The sequence below is a fragment of the Crassostrea angulata genome, chromosome 7, assembly GCF_025612915.1.
Source record: "Crassostrea angulata isolate pt1a10 chromosome 7, ASM2561291v2, whole genome shotgun sequence".
Lineage (NCBI taxonomy): Eukaryota > Metazoa > Mollusca > Bivalvia > Ostreida > Ostreidae > Magallana > Magallana angulata.
Window position 1 is genome coordinate 12,498,412 of NC_069117.1, and position 20,968 is coordinate 12,519,379.

A 20,968-nucleotide genomic window follows, 5' to 3' on the forward strand; every position below is an offset into this window, starting at 1 on the left:
CAGACAGAGTGATTACTATAGGGCACCCGCAAATCCTTGCGGGGCCCTAATTACTATTCTCCATCAGCATACAAGAAACAACCAATTCTTCCATATAAGTTAAATGTTACTATCACAACGTCCAATCCATGCTCTCGATGTATTTAAAGTTTACATAGACAACGAAATACGATGTTAATATTCATTACAGTGATTGAAATTTAAGTTGATATATTGTTTGTTAAACAATGTATGAGTCATTCTCAAAATCCGCCAAAATTTTGGTCACGGGTCAATAAAAAATTATATCAAGGAAAAATAATATAAATTTGTACATTAATATATACCACACAATATTCTGCGGTTAGCAAAACACTTTAATTCTTTTTGCATGACATGTTTAAAGAAAATTTGCCTTTTTTAATGTCCAAATTAGCATGATTTGCTAAGTCACACACTCTTTTTGTTGCACTTTCATGTGGTTTATAAATATATCCAGTACATTTTGCTCTCATTTTTTTAAATGTATGCTTTACACAATTCTTAAGAAGTACATTTCAAACAATAAAAGTTTTGTAAATGTACTTGTTTTATGAAATATCAAGACTTTAATGTGTGTCACAAGAGTTTTCGTCTCTCCTGTTATGTTAATGTAAAAACAGAAAATAGAAATATTTAGAATGACCCTTTTTGGATTCAATACTTTTCATCAGCCTTAGTTTCATTTTCATGAAGCAAAGTTGTTGACGCCATTTTTTTGAAGTTCGTTGGTTTGAGGAAAATGTCCCAAATGTAAGTATGATTTACTCAGTAGAAAAAAAAACTAGTCCTTACTGTTACATTGAAAATTGACTTAAACATGAATGTAAAATGTTTTAACTTTTCTTACAAAATAACTTAACAATTTTGTTTCAAACTACTGCATCATCAACAGTGTATGGTAGACAGGAAGGGAAACAAACAACCATATATAGAGTAATTGTCTATCCTGTTATTGTCCATCCTGTTACATGTAAATTTGTAACAGGAAAGATATTTTTATATAAAAATGAGGATTTTAAGACATTTTCATTATTTATATAGCAATAACTTTTCATAAAATATTCAATAAAGTAGTATGTACAATAAATTAACCTTAAGTAAGGATTTTTGTTTTAATAGTTTATGTTATTACATAAGAAGTGATTTTGTAACAGGACAGATATATCATTGTTACAGTACGTACAAATGTCCATAATAACAGAAGAACTATGAATATTTGTTCACTTGTCAGATCAAAACATTTTTCATATCATTTTTTGTGAACAATCACTTCATATTCTGTTTTTTATTACTTACAAATAAATTTTGTTAGTTAATGATGTCAATATACATTTTTGTAACAGGAAAGACATGGACTGTTACAGGATAGACAATTAATGATTGTTTTTTTCTTTAAACATCATGCTGATTATTATATATAATCCATAATAAAGATATATGTTTTTTAATTATATCTCAGTTGTTTACAAATCAATTCAGCATCTAGTGATTATGTATAAATATATTAAGGCATTTTAATTCAGTGTAACAGGAAGGACAATAAATTGTTTCTCAAGCAACATAATTTTTCCACCTTTTAATCAAAATATTTGATCTGCAGTTAAGTAAACTATTTTTATTTTTAAAGAATTATATCAATTTCGTTGAAAAATGAAAGTTGTCTTTTGGTATAGGTAAAAATGGGGATGTCCAATGCTGACAGACAGAGAAAATACAGGCAGAAGAAAGATGCCTCATTCTAGAGCCAGAAAAGTTAGATGGGAGTACCCACTACAAAATCATTGACAATATCTGGAAAAAAGTAACAGAAAAGTGAGACAGCCTACAGTCCATAGTCATATATAAAGCTTACAAATGCTTTAAGTACTCTGTTAAATGTAATCTTTTTATTTCACTCTACATTGTCCTTCCTGTTACTTCATTTTCTTTAAAAGTTGATATTTTCTAAGGCAAATATTATTATAGGAAAAGTTTGTTTCTCTTGTATTTTACATAGTAATCAGAAATAAATCTGTTATTTAATTTAAATATCAACATCAATTTCCACTACTGACCAGATTGTGTTATTAGGAGTCTCTCCTGTTACAGTTGTAAACATTTTTCAATTTTTATTCTATATTTTTCAATAAATTTTACTTCTTCACAAATGTCATTATATATTAGGAACACCTTAGTAAATTTTCAAGATTTTTTATATTCAGTGTTTTACCAAATGAAGATTTTGATCTGAATGTACACAAGAAGTCCCTCCTGTTGCTTATTTTGTTCTTTCCTGTTACACTTTTTACTGTAAAGATTATAAAACTTTTATCATAGTATTTAATGGTATTGTTTAAGGTTCATCTATATTTTAACAGCATATTAATTGACTCCAAACTGTGAGATTGATGCTAAGTTTACTATCAATCAACTTTAAATCAGAATTATGATTTTGTAACAGGAGAGACTTGTTTAATACAACGTACTGTCTTTCCTGTTGCGAGACTCAGTCTTTCCTGTTACAGCACCATAAATATAAAAATATGTTGCATGTGTATATTTCTTTTAGGTTTGGGTCTACACAAATGCTTAAAGTTTTATATCTGATCAAATATAAGCACTTTGAGCTTTATACTTATCTTTTTATTCTGTAAAATTGTGAAAATAACAAACAAAATGTTTACCTGTTTGAACATTTTCTATTATATTATTGTAATTTGTATTTTGCTTCTGTTTCATTGAAAAAATGTTAGTGGTTCTTTATTTGTCATGCTTTCACAACATTGTCTGAAGAAATTTTGGAATATTTTTTTGCTTCAATTTATTAAAATTTGTATTTTCTTATGTGTAACAGGAAGGACAACATTTAAGTATGACCAGTTCTTTGATCGTGTTTTACTCAGAAATCAAATAATCTCTAGGTGGGAGTTAAGTGTTTTTGTATTCTTCAGATATGTGTTTATTGTTACAATTGAATAAAATTATTTTTCAACACAAGAGAATTCTTGATTTTTCTTCAATTTTATTTCTGCGTTTTTTGATAATGACTCGTATATAAAAGCAGTTATCAAAATTTAAAAGATAATGTATATAATTATACACGGATCGATAGCTTTCTAACAGATTAGATCCTGATCTTGTCGATTTTAGTTTTGTTTCGATATGAACCACAATTGGTAAATGCATAGTGAATATAAATATATAAATGGACCTGGAAACCTACTCCAGAAGAACACAAATGACAAATCATATCACAACCTAACATTGCGTGAACTGGTCCGAATAGTTCTGTATAGGGACAAGTATTTGTCACTCATCTAAATATGACAGGCCACTTGCAAATTACAACTTAATTAATATGAATCAAGCATAAAAGTACCTAAGTTACAATTAATAAAATATCAACACAAATAAATGTAAGTCAAATATTGATGCTTTATTTACTCCTTCACAATACAATGCACAATCATGTATCACCTATTAGATTTTTAAGTAGAACTTAATCTATACATACAGTATTTACAATTGCCCAGAAAAACCAGACACAATAAAACAATATAAATTTTAAAAATCTGCATTGCGAAATATCAGTAAAAAAAATGCCGAAAAAAAAATTATAAAAAAAATAAATAAAAACAAATAACTATGAAGTATATAACATTTTGACATATCTTAACGTAGCTCGCGGGTTTGCTGACGTCACAATAGGAATCGACGTAAAGAGTTGACCGTCATAGTAAACTCATAATTTTATTTTAAAATGACAAATGAGATATTTAGAAGTATAAAAGAAAATATTTTAAAAAGCTTATATGCGGTTTATGACTGTTTATACAAAGATTTATAATATCAAGTGCTTTTTTTTTTTTTTACAATTATAACTTCCGTAATCTGTACTACCGATTAAATTCTTAAATTTCTTTTGGTTTTATTCGATTACTTACTTATAATGTCAGTAGTTGCCTGGCATTTTATTTTTGCATTGATTGACTCAGAGTTTCATAAAAACAAAAATAGCAATTTTCTGTATCTTTACAGCCTTACATTAATTGCATTTTTAAATAACATTCACAATAATGCCTAATAAGCATTAACATGTTCTAAAATGTGTTAAACAGCTAGTCTTGTCAATAAATGCATTTCAATTTTGGTGTTCTAAGAAGTAAGGAAATGTTGACGTCAGGCTAACGTCGTAATGAAAATATAAGGTTTTGAGAAATCTTTTAAATCTTTAAAGTTTTTTTGCAAAAAATTGGCCGAGAACACATACTGATATTTTTTTATGAATTGATTCATAATTATCTCCTCTGTTTTTGTGTTGAGTATGATTAATTTCGTCTGAATCGTTTAAAAGTTTGGAGCATAGTTTTGTAATGCGTTTCTCGGTTAAAATGTGCATTTTACTATATATTTCATTGAAATAGCGTTGCTTGATTTTATTAATGACACTGTATTTGAAACACGATAACATTATTACCGCGCAGACGAATCTTAAATAAATTTCAGAAATAAAACTATGAAACCTATGGATCACGTGGACAAATTTTCAAGGTAGGTTTTCTCACAAGCAGGTAAACCCGCGAGCTACCTTAAAATCTTGCTAAATTTTAAATAGGATGACAGAGAGAAAGTGAGAAGGAAAGGAGAAGAGAGAAGGAAAAAATATACATGTACATGAAACAAAACCATGTGATTTGGAGTTGATGCTATTTCTGACTATGACTGGGTTGTAGCAGTACAAATGAGATGTCTGGATGATAAACAACCCCTAAATAAATATATACATGTCAATTATCTACAGATTATAAATTCTACCTATAGACATTTACTCTAGAGGTCCAAAAAAGCTAGTACTGGTGTTCCTGGCACTTGTACTGAACAGCTTCCTCCTCTTCTTGACTCCACCTTCCAAGAGAGGTGCACTTTCCTCAGATTCTGTTCGTTTGGATTTTGTAACCGATGGAATCACAAATTCATCTGAGCTGCGATGCCCCTCATTGAAACTTAACAAATCCTTGAGGGGATTTTTGGGAAGAGTTTCCTTTGGGTTGGACTCCTCCAGGTTGTAAGTGCTGTTCAGTGTGGCTTGTGGATCACCATCCTCATTCTAATCGAAAACATAAATACCAATTGATATTACTACTTAATAAAAATCACAATATTTTTTCTAAAGTTGAGCTTTGTAAATGTTAATGAAATTGGGAAACCATATGATGTAGCTGATATTCTATCATAGTTCATTCAATCACTTAAGAAATATTCTCTGATGACATGTATTTAAACTCACATAGGTTGTAAAAATTTTACCAATGCACGAAATGAATTGTTTTCAAACCTTTTGAACTTAAATCAAATTAACATTATTAATTGTCATTTACTTTTGTGGGGAGATGAATCTCTGAGCGTCAATTTAAACCAACATATTTTTTTAGCTGTTCAAAGATTTATGAGATTGTGGCAGATTCTTGTAATTTCAATTTTACTGCCTAGACCAAATTCAACAGAACTGTTTATACATGTATGTTTGTTCAATAGCTTAACTATATTAGTAATATCCATTTCTATGTACTTTCCATTTTAAACTACTATGTACAGTTGTAAATTGTTATACTTGGTAAGAACCTCGTAAGTTGTAAGAACTTGTGTTCGAACCATTTGTATATGTTTATGCAATAAATTTTGTTCAAACCAACTCACATTTTCCTGGTCAGAAGTTGTCTCCCTGTTTTTACACTTGCTGATGTCACATCCACATTCGCTGCCACAAGCGCTGTCCTTCTTCTTGCAGGAACAGAGGCGACTGCTGCAGTTGGTCTTACATTTACAGAACATTGCAGATGTACTCACTTTCTGCTGTAAAAACAGATCCTTTGTTTATTTTGAGACCCTTATTTATATCAAATAGTACAGTGAAATTATAAAATTATATAAATAGTGCCTGTTTGGGAGGGTAACAGTTGAAATTGACATCCCTCGAAAACCATTGTCAACTGACGTTGAAATTGACATCCCTTGAAAATCATTGTCACCCGATGTGAAGCGTTGGTTGACAATAGTTTTCGAGGGATGTCAATTTCAACTTTTGCTCTCCCAAACAATTTGTTTTATAATATTGAATGTCTTAATTTTAAAGGAAACTTAACAGACTTCTTAAGGAATGACATGAATTCTAAGTCGCATTGTACGCTCATAATGTACGAGCATGTTACAATTCATTGTGTTACCAGTTGCGAAGTGTGTTGCTAATGCTGAGGGTAATAGAACGGATTATAAACTGTGTCTAAACCAATTAGGTTTCAGTATTTAACATGAAAGTACATAATAATAAAATACATTATTCTACAGCATGGCCAGCACATTGATATCAATATTTGTAGCCAGTAAGTACAAGGGGTTTCCCATTAAATTCAAGGACTATCAAGTCTATAATAGTGCATGGTTCTGCAATCTTTCAACTGAGAATTATTTGCTATGAAGTTCTTTTAGGGGGAAAAGTACAATAGCTACAATATGAGCTACATTTGACTATGATGATACTTACTCGGGTCAGTTGAGAGGTCTCATTTGCAGACTTGTCCACTGTGGACCTGTCGTTGATGGAGGCATTGTCCACACTGCCCGTCTTTCGTTTGGTGGCTCTCCTTTTGTACATGGGTGTGGCTCTCCAGTCCTCATCACTGGAGTCATCATTATCAGTGAGGAAGCTCTCCTCTTCAGTGTCCTCCCAGTTTTCTACCTCATCATCCTCACTGGTCTTCTTCTTCCTCTTCATCTACCAATAATCATACAGAGTATTTATTGTTATAAAAGTTCTGTGAAGCTTCAAAATTTATCAGATGATAGATTCAATGCCACAGACTACAATTTTACAAGTTGAAAGAGATGAGTTTTCGTCTGTTCTCACTTAAACACAACAAAACCCCACTAAAACATAAGTACATACGGAAAAACTAGACTTGCAGGTAGATTGAAGATAAAACCCCTCCAATTTTCATTGCTTAATATTGATCTTTGATCAGAGTAAACCGAGTAAGTGGTTACTTTACCTTAGGTTTTGGAGTGGGCGACAAGAATGGAGAACCTTTAGGATCATCAATACTTGGCAGTAATGCCATTCTCTTATTCTGGTACATAGCACGTGTCATTTGCTGAAAACAGAAAGGAATTCATGTCAGTTTTTACAAGAAATGAAATTATCTGGTAAACAAAAGACAGATAAAGCTATAGAACCTTTTTCAATTCTTCACACTCCTCAGACTTCTTTTGTAATTCTTCCTCTAGGGAACTCAACCTCTCAATTTCAGACTCCTGTAAAAAAAAAAGTGGAGACATTTATCGATTTGCATATATACACAATGAAGATTTTTTAAAATTGCCTTTTATCAGACAAGTCAACTTGCTTTGTGAGTGAAAAACACTTATTATAACTGTTCAATTCACTCTGAGAAAATGGTGAGACACAAACTATCACTGTGGAGTAAATCAAGTTTCAACTTGTTTATTACATTGGTGATATTAAGTTTGAATTTAGATATGAACTGAATTATTTTTCTTTAAAATTCATGGCATTTTAAAACACGTACCTGGAATTTAAGTCGTTCTTTCAAATCTTCATCTGCAGATTGAACATTAGAACTTCCCTTCATTTTGGACAACAAGAAAAGCACCTACAAATATGCATATGAAGTGAATGTTATTCAGTACATTTAAATAACCTTTAAAACACAGTCTATTTTTTAAAAAAGCACAATATTTATAATTTTTTGCTTTTACAGCAAGTAAATGTACATTGTACAAGTATAGCAAGGAACATATTAGGAGGCAGAATGTTTCCAAGTTCAATGTACCTTTTCCTCATGTTGTTTCTGTAAAGTTGTGATCTTTTTCTCATTTTTGCGTGACTGGACAGACAGTTCTTTCTCTAGCTTCTCAATCTCTTCCTTGTAATCATGGTCGTTATACTCTGTGTCCTTCAGCTTGCCCTGTGTCCTTGTCAAATCCGTCTTAGCACACACTGCCTGCTCCATCAGCCATTTCAAGGCACACTTAGCCTCCACCATGGTATGTAGAGTGTCCCAGGAGATCTTGCCTTTTATATCTGCCATTTTAATTCATTTGTATTAACAAAATTCTAATTAATGATAGCTCTGCATAATGCAAAATTGCATACAAATCAGTTACAATATTTGAATAATGGAACAATATCTACCTTGATCAGCGTCCACGATCTTCTGCTGAAGCTCAGAAATTTGGGCATTTCTCAATACCATCTCTCCTTCCAAGGTGGCTATCTCCTTGTTCATTTTGTCTACCTCAAAACTGACCTCTGTCTTGTCCCCGTTCTCTGCCAGCCAAGCCAGCTTTTTGATTGGTGGGCCATCTGTTTCGTCCTCTATCTTCTCCTTAAGGTCTTTGATTTGTTTTGCAATGTCTTTCCTGTCACTGAGGAGTCGCTCCAAGTGATATTTTGCCTCTCGAATACTGATCCTGACCTCTAATTCATGGCTCAGCCAAGACTGTGAAACCCCAAAATATACATCATGTAAAGCTTTGCTAACATGATGCTCACTGACTACCAATCTATATCAAATATATACATTTATATGCATTATCTGACACACCTACCCTGACTCGGTTTCCAATGGTTGATGAATTGTAGGACTCGAGTTTGTTAGCTCTCTCCTCCTGTATTTGCTTCTGTTTTGCTAATGCATCCTTTAATCTTCTGTTGGCTGCTGCAGCCTAAGATTTTAAGCATTTTTAATGAGATGAATGGTTTAAAGGTTCTTATCAAAGCACAAGTTGTTGAGGCAAGACACAAAAAAAACCCCCAACAACAAACATACAAATCAAGTAGTCTAAATCCTCTTCAAAAATTCAATATAAATATTTAAATTCCATTATTTTTCTATGAATATTTTTCCCCATAAAGATATAAAATCTACTGTTTTTTTTGGTGACACAAATTGTTTATTGAGTCGTACCTCTTCACTTTTCCTTTTCAGCACTGTTTGCTGACGTTCATTCTGCCGCTGAAGTTTGGCGATCTCACATTGTCGCTTCCTATCTTTCTGCATCAGCTGGGCCACCTCCTTATCCTTCTGCTGCTTCCATTTCCTGAATTCATCTGAATCTTCTTTCATCTGCTTCATCAGTTTTACTCTTTGCTGCTTCAATCCCTGCATTCCAACATCATCTCAACATTACCAGTCAATTCACAAATCATACAGTACACAATTAATGACCAAATTTTGTTCAGCAACATTGGAAGGAAATGCACTACTGTGGAATCCTCATGGCTTGTGTGGGACCAATGTTCGTGACCTTCTTGGGTAACCCCTGTCCATGAATTTACATCCCCATGAACCTATACACAATCATTTGTTTTATAGTTATGAAAATCATCCCGATTACACTTGCAATGAAATTACATCCCCACAAACCAGGAAATTTTGGCTACCCACGAACATTGACCCCCATGAATAAAAATGATTCCACAGTACAGGGGTTCAAAATTCCTCAAGCCCGACGTCCCGGACGAACGAATTCCGGATCCGGACTCGGCATTTAGAATCGCCGAAGTCCAGGGACTTGGCATTGTGTCTTTATCTTTTTTTAAATTAAAAAAAAGTTCGTAAAATTAAAAATAAATCAAATTCCATCATGGATTTAATAAAAATGTGTTATTTTTGGCATTAATGAACACATAAGCATTACGAACATTTCAAAAACAATCCGTCTTTTTATTTTCCGTTGCGGTATGACCTGCTTTTACACATTTTCTCATGTTTCTCCCCTATGACAAACAGCAGTAAGTTTGTTGAATTTTGGATTTACGAACAGTAATATACGCAAAGGAACGACAAATGAAAGACCCTGAGAGGAACAAGAAGCCGGGGGTGACTCGAGGTGTGATAAAATTAATAATTCCTCAGACAAAACTTATGAAAAGAAGAGAATTTGCGAATTCCAAAAGCCACTGGCGTGACGATAGGCCCTTGCTTTAATACAATGGTATAAAATAAAACATAATTTCAAACATAAAGTTTTTATTCATTGCAACAAATTAAAATAAATTATAACATTAGTTTTAGTGATGTTTAGGTTGATATAATTTTATCTATCAATCATGACAATGTGGACTTGGGAATTTCTTCCTCGGACTTGCCTAAAATTTACTCTTTAAGTCCTGGACTTGACCATCATAAAAAAATTTTTGAACCCCTGCACAGTACTTACCTGAATATCGCCCTGAAGCTTAGTGACGCTCTTGTCTGTCTGATCTTTCATTTTCAGCATTTTCTCCTGCTCTGTCATCTTCTTCCGTAGCTGAGAAATTTGCTGTTCCAGCTCTTTCAGTCTCTTTCTTCTCTGTTCAGCAACTCTTTTAACATACAATATACAGCTAATAACAAATCTGCTTAATTTTGCTGTTATTGATCAATTATACAAAAAGAAATTTTGATACTGAAAATTTTAAACAGATACTGAGATATACTGTACCACCTAAAGTTGGCCACTGACACACCATTAAACATTATACATGTATGAATATTAAATGAACAATTTGTGTGATGAAGATTAAACATTCTATTTAATTATTGAAATATTGTTTGAAGAATTAAATAATATAAAAAAACAGTGTATACCTGTTAGCATTTGCATTACTCTTGGCATCCTCTAGAGCCTGTTGCATTTCATCTTTCTGTTTTTGCGCTAAGCTTAATTGAGTTTCCAGTTCTTTCATTTGAGCCTACAAGTTAATTCATACTGAATGAAAATTTTACTGTAAATAAAATTAGTGGTGATAAAACTTCAGGTTTAAAACACTTAAGAATGCTGAATTTCTTTTTCAAAGAGAAATAAATTATACTTTTAACATTTAAAATATGCTTGCATTAATTAAATTTAATAATCAAACAATAGTCAATGCAGGTTGATATGAAGGTTTTCTTTTTTAGACTTGTCTGGCTCATTCATGTCATTGCTAAAAAAAATTGTGAAAAGAACCTCATGTTGATCCCGAAGGGACTTCATTTGATCGTCATTCAGCGTCATCTGTGTGGCTAGTGTCTCTTTCTTCTCCAACAGTCTGTTCAGCTCCTGCAGTTCTCTGTTCATCTTGGCCTGGCGGAGCGTGAACTCTTTTGAAAATGCTCGACTGTCTGGGGTTTCTGGCGACAAGTCATTCTCATTTTCCTAAAAGATGATTTTAAACTTTTTCTTAAAACTATGTTGAACTTTTTGCCATGTAGATGTCATGCATTTAAACATTGATATAAAACAGATCATATCTGTTTAAGATAAAGAGAAATTGTACCTCTTCCTCTTCCTCAACAACAGAAAGCGGTCCCTCATCTTGCTGTAAAAATAAATCAGACTTTTATTAGGAATTTTCAATGAAAAATATGAAGGAAATGATTCCAGTATTACATTTACCATATCTACATGTACACCTCAGTATCTTAAAGCAGGAAAATCTGCTAGACATTATAAATACATCTCAATGCTGTAGAATTCTCAGACTTTTACCTCCTCTTGATGTATGCTGACTGTCAGTGTTCGTATTTTTTCAATCTGTTCTTTTGCCTCTGGGTTCTGTTCTGCATTGATACTTGTGCCAAGTACATCAAAGTCTATCCTGTAAAGTAACCAAAACACCCAAATCAAATTTCCATAAAAACTTCTAAAAGTATGGTCAATGCATTTATTTGCATACCATAAAAGCAGCTACTGCAATATTTGTTTGCATTTTGTGGGTTTTGTAAAAGTACAAGAATTTTACCATTTGTTCATTGTGTGGGGATAATCATGAACAAGTTAAAGGTATTCAATTACACATTAAGTCTAAAAATTGCAGACCTCCCTTACTTCTTTTAGTCTTCCAATTATACACTGTGGAATCATTAAATTTCGTGGGGGCCAATTTTCGTTGATTGCTAAAGTTTTACATATTAGTGGGGACATAATTAAGGTCTTCTGTTTTCCAACGGAAGACCTTATTGTTTTCGTTCGGTTTCTTTTTCCCTATTATTAAGGTCTTCCGTTTTCCAACGGAAGACCTTATTGTTTTCGTTCGGTTTCTTTTTCCCTATTATTATTATTTTTTTTTTTCTTACAAAATTTGTGCAGGCGATTTCTCGGAAATGGCTGAACCGATTTTCGTGAAACTTTCAGATCTAATTGATATTAGTCCGAACTTAATATACATTTTTTTATTTTGATGACGTCATTTCCGTTTTTGAGAAAATGACGTTTTAGCGATTTTCAGAGGGTTGGCTTGTCCAGGGATCTCCTCCTAAACGGTAAAAGATATTGAGTTCAAACTTTCAGGGATTGTAGACAAGAGATTGTAGATGTGCAATTGTGCATTCAAATTTGTCATGCTCAAAAGGCGTTAAAGCTCGCCTGGTCCCGAAAACTGAGACTAAAAAAACGTCGTAATTTTTCATGGTTTTCTTGGTTTATCTCTTTTCTGAAAAATATTTTGTTAACACATGTAATGTAAAAAAAGTTTATATTTACAAGACCTTTCATTTGATATCAGGAAAAAGGGGCTGGCCCCTAAAATTAGGGGTCCAAAGGGCTCTAAAGTCTTTCATCTGTAGCCCTTTACTGAGGGATATTTTGTGAACAGTTATAGAAGCAAATATGTTTATTTTACAGTTATGTATCCAAGTAATGTAATGATTTTATTATGTGTTACGTAATTAGGGGTTTTTAAGGGCCAAAAGTCCAGAATTTTGATCACACATATCTCAGAAAGGAAAAATATTTTGAAATGCAGTATAGAAGAAAAGATGCTCATAATGATGTATTAAATCATATGCAATTTTCAAAATTTCGTTAAACGGCCCCTATAAGGAGTTTAGGGATCGGCCCCTAAATGTTCTTTCCCATATATCTCAAGAACGGTAACGAATTTCTTAACAGTTGTTCAACAAAATGTGTTCAGATTTAAATGACCTTTTATTTGATATCAGGAAAAAGGGGCTGGCCCCTAAAATTAGGGGTCCAAAGGGCTCTAAAGTCTTTTATTTGTAGCCCTTTACTGAGGGATATTTTGTGAACGGTTATAGAAACAAATATGTTTATCTCACAGTTATGTATCCAAGCAATGTAATGATTTTATTATGTATTACGTAATTAGGGGTTTTTAGGGGCCGAAAGTCCAGAATTTTGATCACATTTATCTCAGAAAGGAAAAATATTTTGAAATGCAGTATAGAAGAAAAGATGCTCTAAATGATGTATTAAATCATATACAATTTTCAAAATTTCGTGAAACGGTACCTATAAGAAGTTAAGGGATCAGCCCCTAAAATGTTCTTTCCATTTATCTCAAAAAAGGTAACGAATTTCTAAACAGTTGTTGAACAAAATGTGTTCAGATTTAAATGACCTTTTATTTGATATCAAAAAAGGGGGCTGGCCCCTCAAATTAGGGAACTTAAGGGCTCTCAAATCTTTCATCTGTAGCTCTTTACCGAGGGAAATTCAATGAAAGGCTATGAAAGCAAATATGTTTATTTTACAGTTCTGTATCCAAGGAATGTAATGATTTATTCATATGTCATGTAATAATGATATTTTAGGGTCAAGAGTCCATAAACTATAACCAGCTATATCTCAAAAAGTAAAAAAAATTTAAAGCAGTATATAGAAGAAAAGATGCTCAAAATGATGTACTTTACAAAATGCAACCTTCAAAATTTGGTTCAGCGGCTCCAATACGGAGATAAGGGATTGGCCCCTAAAATTTTTTTTTGTCAGATACCTGTTGAACGGTGACGAATTTCAAAACATTTGTTGAACAAAGCTCTTATCCCTGAAACAAAATAGTATCTGGCCCTTAGAATGTAGACCCTGTTTTTCTATTCTAAATCATGTTTAGCTGTTAAATAGCAAAATCAAGATCGAACGTATATATCTCAAATTCTGAAATCGGACGGAAGACCTCTTCATTGCTCGCAACGAGATCGTGTCTAGTTATTATTTTTTTTCTTCTTACAAAATTTGTGCAGGCGATTTTTCGGAAATGGCTGAACTGATTTTCGTAAAACTTTCAGATCAAATAGATATTAGTCCGAACTTAATATACATTTTTTTATTTTGATGACGTCATTTCCGTTCTTAAGAAAATGACGTTTTAGCAATTTTCAGAGGGTCGGCTTGTCCAGGGATCTCCTCCTAAACGGTAAAAGATATTGAGTTCAAACTTTCAGGGATTGTAGACAAGAGATTGAAGATGTGCAATTTGGCATTCATATTTGTCATGCTCAAAAGGCGTTAAAGCTCGCCTGGTCCCGAAAATTGAGACTAAAAAGACATCGTAATTTTTCATGGTTTTCTTAGTTTATCTCTTTTCTGAAAAATATTTTGTTAACACATGTAATGCAAAAAAAGTTTATATTTACAAGACCTGTCATTTCATATCGAGAAAAAGGGGCTGGCCCCTAACATAAGGGGACCAAAGGGCTCTAAAGTCTTTCATCTGTAGCCCTTTACTGAGGGATATTTTGTGAACAGTTATAGAAGCAAATATGTTTATTTTACAGTTATGTATCCAAGCAATGTAATGATTTTATCATGTGTTACGTAATTAGGGGTTTTTAAGGGCCAATAGTCCAGAATTTTGATCACATATACCTCAGAAAGGGAAAATATTTTGAAATGCAGTATAGAAGAAAAGATGCTCAGAATGATGAATCAAATCATATGCAATTTTCAAAATTTCATTAAAATGCCCCTATAAGGAGTTCAGGGATCAGCCCTTAAACGTTCTTTCCCATATATCTCAAGAAAAGTAACGAATTTCTAAACAGTTGTTGAACATAATGTGTTGAGATTTAAATGACCTTTTATTTGATATCGAGAAAAAGATGCTGGCCCCTAAAATTAGGGGACCAAAGGGCTCTAAAGTCTTTTATCTGTAGCCCTTTACTGAGGGATATGTTGTGAACGGTTATAGAAGCAAATATGTTTATCTTACAATTATGTATCCAAGTAATGTAATGATTTTATTATGTGTTACATAATAAGGGGGTTTTAGGGGCCAAAATTATAGAAATTTGATCAACAATATCTCAGAAAGGAAAAATATTTTGAAATGCAGTAAAGAAGAAAAGATACTTAGAATGGTGTACTAAATAATATGCAATTTTCAAAATTTCGTTAAATGGCCCCTATAAGGAGTTAAAGGATCAGCCCCTTAAACGTTCTTTCCCACATCTCTCAAAAACGGTAACGAATTTCTAAACAGTTGTTGAACAAAATGTGTTCAGATTTAAATGACCTTTTATTTGATATAAAAAAAAAATATATATAGAAGCAAATATGTTTATCTTACAGTTCTGTATCCAAGTAATGTAATGATGTATTCATGTGTTATGGAATAAGGATCTTTTAGGGGTCATGAGTCCATAAACCAGCTATATCTCAAAAATGAAAATATTTTGAAATGCAGTGTAGAAGAAAAGATGCTCAAAATGATGTACTTTACAAAATGCAACCTACAAAATTTGGTTCAGCGGCTCCAATAAGGAGGTAAGGGACTGATCCCTAAAACTTTTTTTCTCAGATATCTCAAGAACGGTGACGAATTTCTAAACACTAGTTGAACAAAGCTCTTATACCTGAAACAAAACAGTATCTGGCCCTTAGAATGTAGACCCCGTTTTTCTATTCTAAATCATGTTTAGCTGTTAAATAGCAAAATCAAGATCGAAAATGTATCTCAAATTCTAAAATCAGACGGAAGACCTCCTCGTTGCTCGCAACGAGATCGTGTCTAGTTTTGAGTATTATTGTATTCCTACAAGAGGAAATATGACTTTATAACCCTAATTTATTAATTCGTGGGAATAATAATTTGTGGATGAGAGGTACCCACGAATCCCACGAAAATTGAGCCACCACGAAGTCTAATGATTCCACAGTAACAGTATATAAATGAATTTTATGATAAAGCCTATGCTTTAACTTTATCGATATATAGTGCATTGAAACATTAAGTGTCACTTCTGGGAGCAAGGATGACTGCTGAATAACTTACTTGGTGTCTGTCTTGAGCTTGTCCATTCGAGTCTTAAGTTTCTCACACTTGAGTTCCAGTTTGATGGCTTTCTCACACATATTGGTGCTCTGATCTACTGCTCGCTGAAGCTCACATGAAAGTTTGTTATTCTCTTCCTTTAAAAGTAAATACATGTTCATTATACTGTAAACGTAACATATTTGACGTGTACGATATTTGGCGGAAATTATTTTTTTAACAAGTTGGTGTGGATTTGAATTCGCGTATTCCTGAATGTGACTATTCTTATACATATATACATGGCATTTAGCGATGCACTTGATTTAGCGGAGGCCACATTCCGCCAAAAGCGCTAAAAAGAATACACAGCCAAATGTACTACGTTTACAGTATACAATTTGTATTTCACTGTCGTGGATCTTATAGGTACAAAATATAATGAATTTCTGTTTCTGATATGCATTCTATTTTGATTAAAAAATTAAAATTGCCCTAAATTAAACAGCACAGAATTTTATCATATTTACTTTTTGTGAAATGTGCAAAACAGGTATATGGAAATGATTTAAAATACCTCCAAAACTTTATTTTTCTCTATCAAATTCTTTAGATCCTCTGACGATGTTGACGAGGAAGTTGTGTCAATGCTCCTATGAAATTAACATCAAAATACAGAAACTGAAAATAGCTCCTAGGAACAGTTATTTCAAGACTTCTCATTTGATGACCAACGTCAGGATTACTTACATTGAGGACACTCCTCCGCCATTAACCAGCTGTACCTGCAGTTGTTGTACCTACAATATGGAGTAGTACATCAAACCAAAGAGTGTTTAAAATATTTCTTACATTTTGAATAAAAGTTCATATAATTTACAATCAAATATTTCCAGTAAATCATAACATTTCTACCAGAATGCAGACTACCGGTATTCTTTCACATTTATTTTTTTCTAGAAAGAAGCATTAAAGAAATCAAAATCAGAATTACCAGTTGCTTGAGGCGATAGATTTCAGCAGCCTGTGGATCTCTGTTGATAACAGGTTTGTTCTTAATTTTCCTGGCCCTGTCCGCATATCTCAGAGTATTCAGTGTTTCCTCCATGTTAGAATCTGCTGGACTCACACAGGCAATCATCAAAGTGTAACTATTCCCACCCAAAGAATCTACCAAAATATCCGTAATACAAATTAATTCATATCCGATTCCTTAAATATCATGCAAACTGCAACCACAAGTATCCCAATATCTTTAGTAATTTAAAATATATATGTAAAAAGTCACATAAATACTTGGAATCACTATCAATTATGGGATATCTCTTATCCATGAATGATATCTCCAACAAATTATGACATGCAGTCTTCCTTCATAAAAGCATTTCCATCAAATTATTATTAAAAAATTGACCATCATCGAATCTAAATTAAAGTAATCTCTGTTTGTTCATTATAAACAAACCTTGCAGTAGCCTGGTCAGTTTGCTGTCCCTGTAGGGAATGTGATTCCTGGCCTGACTCTCCTCCCCCAGGGCACTGATTACATTCCCTAGAGACAGCAGGCCTTTGTTAATGTTGACACCCTCCTTAAACCTGTCCCCCACAGCCTGGGTCCTCTTGGCCCTCTCTGAACCAGCCAGATCAACCAGGTGAAACTTACACTTACAGACATCGTCCCTGTTAGGGTTAAACCAAGTATAAAAATATAGCACCGGTGAGTGATTTTAAAGCATCTTAATAACCAGTTTTAAAATTTTTATCAAATTAAAAGTGATAATTCTTATTCCACACTTAAACTTACATATCCTGTTTCTTTTTTTGTTCAATATGTATTGTGAAGATAGCATGGGATCGGCTTGAATATGTGTTCATGGCTGTTGAACCTGTTGTACGACCACTTGAACCACTCTGAAGGCAGTTCATGGTTTCTTCAAAGCTCTGAACTGCAACCTCTGACAGACCAGGTAACTGTCAAGAGAAAATTTTAAAGGAATTTTTATTTCAAAATTTTATGCATTTTACGACTTGAATTCTTTGTCACCATTTCCATGATTTCAGGTGTATTATAAAATAGATGTTTGTTTAAAAAGGCAAGAATAAGGGCTTTCACAGCTTTGCAAAATGACTGAGAGATTAAGTCCAATTTACACAATAGAATTGTTTTTACCATGCACTCATTCATGATCTTAAAATACATGTACCTTAATTTGTCCATTAACATCTTCTCTAATAGCTAATGGCTCGCGCTTTGCAGCTGGACATAACAAATCATTGATGTCCTCATTATGGATCTACAAAAATATTCATTTAGCTTGGATATCACAAAATCAAAACATGCACAAACATCACTTTAATTAATAAGAATTTTTACAGCACAAAATGCTGCTTGTTCCTCACAAAATCAAAATACATCAGTGCAAAGGATCTTTAATCTAATTAGACTGTTTTCCAATATCTTAAGTTTATCTGATAATATCCTTAATTATTTGTATGTATAAGTATGCTACATCACTCTATGCAAGATGTTGGATCACAAAATTCAGCTAAACAAGGTGCAACTACCGCAACTTGTTTTCAAAAAATGTCAACTAATTAGTTTAATAGTCTAAAAATACAATTCATCCAAAAAATTTAGTATTGGTTTTGACTGTGATAGATTTACCTCTAAGTAAGAAACTTTAACAGTGAAGTCAGAGTTTTTCCTTTCATTAATGCCATTAAAGAGCTCTCGAATCACTCGTGGAATAATTCCCATTTCTGTTTCGTCTTCATTGAGTGATGCTTCGTAACATCCTCCCATGGTAAAGGTCTTACCACTTCCTGTTTGTCCATATGCCAAAACTGTGGCATTGTATCCTTCAACATAGAATTTTGAAATTATAGATTTAAGTGAATAATATATACATGATAATGGTGATCAATATGCAATTGGTCCTTATCTATCCTCTCATTTTTGAAAATAAATATCATGGCTATTTAATTATAAATATGTGTGAGTACCTTTAAAAATGTGTTTGATGAGCGGGAAAACAGATTCCTGATACACAAAAGGTTGACTTTCTGCTGGGTTGAAGACATAGTCGTACGTAAAAGCTTTGTCCTTCCCCAAGATGATCTGTGGTTCATCAGGCGTGAAGCTTACACAAACTTGACATCCCTCGTTCGTTTCTTTTTGAATGAGAGGTCTGGCACGCACTGCAACCCTTACAGGGATAACTTTCCCCTCTGACATAATGGATATACCTTACCTCCTTACCTCTGTAAACTTATCCTTGGACCTAAAGATAAACCATTGACACTGCACATGCATTATAAGTAAATGAGCCACTGTTAGTGCGATGCCATCAAAATGCAAAGTAAGGTACTGATCTCTTCTTACGTAAATTAAATACAAATAATTGGATATTTAAAATAAAACATTTATTTCGAACAAAAATAAAATGTTTTTGTTTTACCTCTTCGAAGTTACCGCGACTCTCCATATAAACTATCCAATGAAAATACGAATTGATATCGAGGCTGAAGTTCGGAGTTTTGGATTCCCGATCCCGATCTCAATTAAATAGGGGTGGGGGTGGGGGAGGGGCATCCAGTTAGATGTAATTGTTATTTGGAAAAAAAGGTTGATCTCTTAGAGACAATCATAAATTTTAGAACACCAGATTTATTCATTTTCATATCTTTTATATCGTAAAACACAATGTAATTCAATAGTTTGCTAATGCAATTTTCTAAAATGATTTCTTGTTTTTAATTAATATATTTTTACAAATGTTGAAAACGGTAAGCATCAAATAATGAAATGAATCCCCCCTGAATAGATGATGAGATGCATTATGAAACATATATAAGCCACAATTTTAAATTGACGGTCAATGCATTGATTCAGTTAGTCAACTCATGTAGTATAATTATTATTATATCAAAATGATTTGAATCTAGGTTATATTTTAATATTAGAGTGTCTTGGCTTAAGTTATTGAGATTGGTTATAGTTAAATTTTTTTTAAGATTGACACCCCCCCCCCAAAAAAAAAAATAACCCTAAAAAAACAACGACAAACAATATCGTCAATCTTCAAAACTCTAATCCGCGACTTAATTCTCTTTGATGCGAGAAAAAGTGGAGGAGATGACTTTTTCTAGATGCAAGAAAGATTTGCCCACTTTTTAGGAAACTTCTGCTGGCTCTGCTAGACTGTGATAGATATCGTATTATTCAAGTACAGTTTGTATTTTCTGATGAATCATGCGCGGATCCAGACAATTTTTTCCCGGGGGGATTTCGAGATATATTTTTTGGAATTTTTAGAAATTTGAATTTTCAAGAGGCTTGGACTCCCGACTCCCTTTTAGATCAGGGCATGCTACATGTAATTGACTTTTCATATGCAATATATTGCTATATAAAAAGACACCATAAAGTTCAATCTGAGAGGAAGTGGGTAACAGTTCCGACGAAACAAAATTGTGGATGTTCCGTCGAAACAAAATTGTGGTGTTCAGACAAAATCGTGTTCCAACGAAACAAAATTGGGCAAATAAAAAAATAAAAAATTAAAATAACAGGGGTAAGCTTTTCGAAAATTTTAATTATTGTTAAAACTTTGTGTGAAAGTGTGTTGGGAGGGGGGTAAAATTTTAAACACTGTACACATTATTATACATTTCATACTTTTAATGCTATTTTTTTTCTTTCCTGTTGATTTCACTTAAATATACAAATTCATCACCAACCATTTTGTTTATTTTAAAACTGTTGCTTACATAAAAAAAACCCTCAGTACCACCTTTTTTTCCCTGCTGATATCAAAGGGAACCGTAGATTACAAGATTTCAACAAAATTTACCAGAAAACCTCCTTATTCTTTGGAAAATTGGTCAACCTTTTTTGTCAATAGCACAAAAGATATGCCTTAACTGTGACATTCT

At 32.9% G+C, this 20,968-nt stretch overlaps 1 protein-coding gene across 2 annotated transcripts; it reads right to left on the reverse strand.

Annotated features, from left to right (window-relative positions):
- Positions 1 to 3,421: 3,421 nt before the first annotated feature.
- On the reverse strand, positions 3,422 to 19,554 carry LOC128155617 (chromosome-associated kinesin KIF4-like). 2 transcript variants are annotated; one of them, XM_052817419.1, is made up of 26 exons: positions 19,492 to 19,554; positions 19,037 to 19,314; positions 18,699 to 18,892; positions 18,238 to 18,327; positions 17,838 to 18,004; positions 17,499 to 17,713; positions 17,028 to 17,203; positions 16,784 to 16,833; positions 16,611 to 16,686; positions 16,055 to 16,191; positions 11,533 to 11,641; positions 11,321 to 11,362; positions 11,011 to 11,199; positions 10,650 to 10,753; positions 10,240 to 10,384; positions 8,985 to 9,179; positions 8,626 to 8,742; positions 8,210 to 8,516; positions 7,848 to 8,098; positions 7,584 to 7,667; positions 7,231 to 7,308; positions 7,047 to 7,148; positions 6,542 to 6,772; positions 5,698 to 5,850; positions 4,589 to 5,107; positions 3,422 to 3,671 (listed from the first exon to the last, which is right to left on the reverse strand). In XM_052817419.1, exons 2-25 carry the CDS (start codon positions 19,266 to 19,268, stop codon positions 4,826 to 4,828), a joined length of 3,726 nt encoding a protein of 1,241 aa, XP_052673379.1. In that variant the 5' UTR covers positions 19,269 to 19,314; positions 19,492 to 19,554; the 3' UTR covers positions 3,422 to 3,671; positions 4,589 to 4,825. The 2 variants fall into 2 exon arrangements, with proteins under 2 accessions (XP_052673379.1, XP_052673378.1); XM_052817418.1 differs by having other exon boundaries at positions 5,698 to 5,853.
- Positions 19,555 to 20,968: the final 1,414 nt, after the last annotated feature.